The 4,459-nt window shown below is 34.5% G+C and overlaps 1 protein-coding gene across 1 annotated transcript in view; it reads right to left on the reverse strand.

The window, feature by feature from the left end:
* LOC108721023 (prostaglandin reductase 1) overlaps positions 1-2,585 on the reverse strand; it is a 4,575-nt gene extending 1,990 nt beyond the window's left edge. Inside the window, exons 1-2 of the mRNA XM_018445332.1 lie at positions 2,207-2,585; positions 1-285 (exon numbers count right to left, since the gene is read on the reverse strand). Coding sequence (XP_018300834.1) covers positions 1-285; positions 2,207-2,471 — 550 coding nt within the window. The 5' untranslated portion in view covers positions 2,472-2,585. The remainder of the gene's footprint in view (positions 286-2,206) is intronic.
* Positions 2,586-4,459: the final 1,874 nt, after the last annotated feature.

The following is a 4,459-nucleotide window of genomic DNA, read 5'->3' on the forward strand; positions in this document are numbered from 1 at the left end:
GCATTCCTAAAACGCCAAGGCAAAGGGACGACGGCAAGTCACCTATGTCTGGCAAAAGATACGGGTGTTCTTGGAACACCAAATCTTTGAATTTCGGATTGACAATCGTGTGAGTTCTCCATCCCATGTTTCCGACGATCCTCTTGCCAACTGGAAAGGCTGGATTCTTAGATTCTACGATCTTGGCAATTTGAGTTCCGATCATCGTGATTCCGAGCGGATATCTTTTCACGTACGGTTTCATGTATGGGTCCACAGAAAAATATTCAGCTTCCGTGAGATATTCTAAAAGAAAAAAAGCTTTCGTCGTAAAATAATTTCCCAGATTCGAATCGTGGCTGAGGTAATATTTTTCGCAATAAGTTCTTTACGTTTTTTCTAATTTAATTTAGGGGGGATTATTAGCGTTTCAAACTGATTGTATCGAAAGTCCGAAAGGTATCGGCGCGCGATCATATTTGAAATGAATTGATTTAATAAAGAATATATATTGTATTTTTCAAAACATCTATCTTTGTACCGTGATGGCGTTTCTTCGTATTTAAGGTATTTCTCCGAGAAATTGAGTTTTTATAGATTTTTTGAAATTTGGATATCATGTTTAAAATAATTTTATCTATATATGGTTAAAATTTCAAAAACCCTAGCGGTGCCGAAATGGAGTTATTCATCTCTCTCTCTTTTCAAAGTTTTAGCTTTTAATACGTAAACTTCTATACCAAGCTTTGCCGAAGTAACGTTTTAATATTTAGCAGCGAAAATCTTTTCTACAGATTTTTTTTTTTTAAATAAATATGTATTCATATTCATATTCATACTTTATTGCAATGCATAAAATTTACATACAACAAATGGCAAGATATCAGCAGAACTGCTGTTACAAGCCAGTAAGACGATTAAAACAAGGTATTACATTAGATATAAAAGAAATACAAGCTCGTAAAAAATAATAAAAAAATAAACAAAATAAACAAAAAATAAACTATGTATAAAATATATAATGTAGAAATATTATAAGAGCCTTATAAAAAAAATAGGTCTAGCGGTACCGTTTCTGAATTAGAGTAGTTTAAATTTGTAATTTTTGAATAACGATATGCTGTTGCCACGTTTCAACTGTCTTCAGTGCGGACTAGTGTTCGTGTACACAAATACGACATTTATGCGTGTATGTGTACGCTGGCCTCAAAAGTTTCTCTCTTCAGAGAGCACGCCCGAAAAGGCATATCGCATATTCGTAGATTGAAAGCCAGAGCGATTGTAGCCAGAGAAATATCTTAAGGAGGTTCTCGCGTTTGATGAAATATAAGACAAGTCTGTAATATACATGTAATGCAAAAGTTAATAATATCAATAATATCTAAAAAAATTTCATTGACTTTTACCGTACACCATTTTGAAGATATTTAATTCTAAATTTATAGAATTTTACATTACAAGTTGAAGGTATAACCTTATTCTGTAGTTATTCTTTTTTAAATTGAGACACTTGCGTATAAGACAGCAATTTAAAAATTGTTATAATTATAAAGTAAACACTTAAATTTGTCCTCGTAAAGTTTCATTTAAACCGACCGTATTCTCCTCATATTTGACTGTGATAGGTTAATTCTTACAACTACAACCACTTACAACTACGCTTACGCAATTGTAGAATGGGCTTTAAGCGCGATCTACAATTACGTAGTTGTAAGTGATTGTAAAATGTTGTAAAGCGAAATTTTAATCTGCTACTACCGGTTGTAAAGCGTGTCGTGAAAGATGGTTTAACTTTACCTTTCACGACTACGACTGCGTAAACCACGTAAGAGTGAACCAATCAGAGTGCTGCCACGTATCTGTTTATCGTCGTTTTGTCTTGACGTATGGAAACGAATGCGAAATATTCTTTTGCCATCTCAAAAGTATTTTCAGTCTATCCATGGTACATAATCAATACCGTCATCGAAAATTCATTTTAATTAGTCGTCGTAATCTAGTTACTTTACTCGATTGTAGATTAACATATTGTACAACATTTACAACTCCCATAATCTTACGTTTACGTTTACGCAATTGTAGATCGGGCTTAACATACTATACTTTACGTTACATATATTATAGAATTTCAGAGATAAAAGCGCGTTCTGAATACGGGCCTATAGATTTTCAATACTGGCAGTGTATATAGCTGGATATTTATGACAATTACATCTTTTCTTTTTACCTCCATTCTGCAACAGCGGCAACTCTTCTTCCACTAGTTTTAGATCCGTCGGTTTCGCTTCATTAACGAAATGATTTACCACCACATATTTCCTCGCCTTCACTATTTTGTGTGATTGCGACGAAAAATTTCGGATACAGACGTTCCTCTGATTCGGAATCGTCGATATGATTTCACAACTGTTATAGTGAAAAGAACGAGCGAGGGTAGTCACAATGAAGCGATAGCGGTCCCACGACACCTCACGCTGTATTGATTTGAACATGATTATCTTTGCACACAAATCGTTTGAAATGCGCGGATACGTAAGATAGATTAGCACTAACTCTAAGATCCACTTGGCGCTTCAAACGCTACGAAGCATTTGGAGCATCGATTGGCTGGTCTACTTGACGCTTCGGCACGTTCCTAGCAATGCCTATGACGTCATCATTACGTCATCGTTTTCACTCCCACTTCCGCTCCAACTGCCTCACCTCGCGAGGTGGGTAAAGCCCCTATCAGACTACCGACTCTGCAGGCCGACCTAACTCTGACTGCCGATCAACAATGTACCAATCACAATAAGACTGATTCAATGTGATTGGTCCATTATTGGTCAACAGCCAGAGTTGGCAGTCGGGTCGGCTTGCAGAGTCGATAGTCTGATACGGGCTTTAGCCAGAGCATTGTAAGCATTTGGCGGGAAATGTGAATCAAAAATGAAGATAAGTTGTAAAACGTACATTAAAATGTCACAATTAGAAATTACTGACACGGAAACAAATAATGTTTATATATTTAATTTGAATGATGAAGAATTTGCTCGTGCTTCAAAAGATGAATAATCTTTAAGTATCATTCGTTTTATGCTTCTGAATATATGTGCAAAGGAGGTTAAGAACCGTCTTGAAATTTGTATTAGTTCTATGTATATAAATTCGTAAGATTTTTTAAAAAATTAAAACGTTCATAAAAATACGTTGCAACAATATTGCTTATTTAAAATAGTTTTTTCAACAACTTTGTTTCAACATGCAACGGAAATCCATATGGCGCTACAAATGCTACAACCCTGATTCATTTGAGTTGCGATTGTAGCATTTATAACTAATGGACCAACCGGAGCATATCGTTTAGAGAATTTAGAAACATCAAGTGGACCGCAGTCTAAAGAGTATAGTCAAACCGAAGAAGCTTGTGACAAAACTTTTTGTCCGGTACACGAAATAAGAAGTAAGGAGACTCCGTGAAAAAAGATAGAACCGTTTTGTGCGCCGAATTGGAAGGACACTGCAGATGGATCTAGACAATTGTCAAGGAGAGAGGACACTAGCGAATTTATATATTTTGGGTTGATTTTTGCCGAGTTTCTGAAGCATATCAATTGTAACGAACGAGTAACAAAGAAACAGCAACTGTGAGTCTCCTTATCTCTTGCTTCGTGGTCTAGTATTTTAGGAGCCGAATAATGTGAATTATCATATCTTATCAATAGTATTCTAGTAGTTAAGCGCTAAAACGAAAACTTTTTGAATTGTATTAACAATTGTATCACATTAAAAAGACAATAAATTGAGATTAATAGTTAATTTGTCTAATATATTCTTACGAATACTATACAAAGTTTTTCCATATTCTAAATTGATAAGCGCCAAGAAATTGAATCACATATATGTACACATATATGTAACTTCATAATGTTTGAAAAAGTTATTAATAAAATACGTTTTATATAACATAATATAGATTATATTTATAAGAAATTTAATGTTTAAATGGTATAATCTTATGACGATAGTCATTTATTACAAATGATTATTTTTCTCGTTGACAAATACTTCCAGCTAAATATACAGATGCTACTTGTCTGTATAACTATGATATTATTCATAGTTCGGAATTCACCATGATGCTGTAGATGTCAGTTGTCTGAATTTGTAAAAATGATAATTATGTAAAGAGAGTACCTCGAAATTGTAATTAGTTTTGTAAAATGTTTTAATCACATTTTGTTCGGTCATTAACTGTCATTTTTTCAGAGATATCGTAAGCAAGTGTGCAAAAAATTAGTATTCCCACTTTGCGTAATACAGGTGCCGGTAAAGTTCAACCATAGGATTTTAATGCTTTCGTTCATAGTGGCTACGTTTACACCGTGCATTTAGGCCGCGGCCTATACAATAGATGTCCTTGTTTATCCTGTATATTAAACAAAGACACCTATTGCATAGGTCGCGGACTAAGCGCACGGTGTAAACGTAGCCATTAACT

Source organism: Mycetomoellerius zeteki, unplaced genomic scaffold (genome assembly GCF_001594055.1).
Source record: "Mycetomoellerius zeteki isolate Tzet28-1 unplaced genomic scaffold, Tzet1.0 scaffold158, whole genome shotgun sequence".
Lineage (NCBI taxonomy): Eukaryota > Metazoa > Arthropoda > Insecta > Hymenoptera > Formicidae > Mycetomoellerius > Mycetomoellerius zeteki.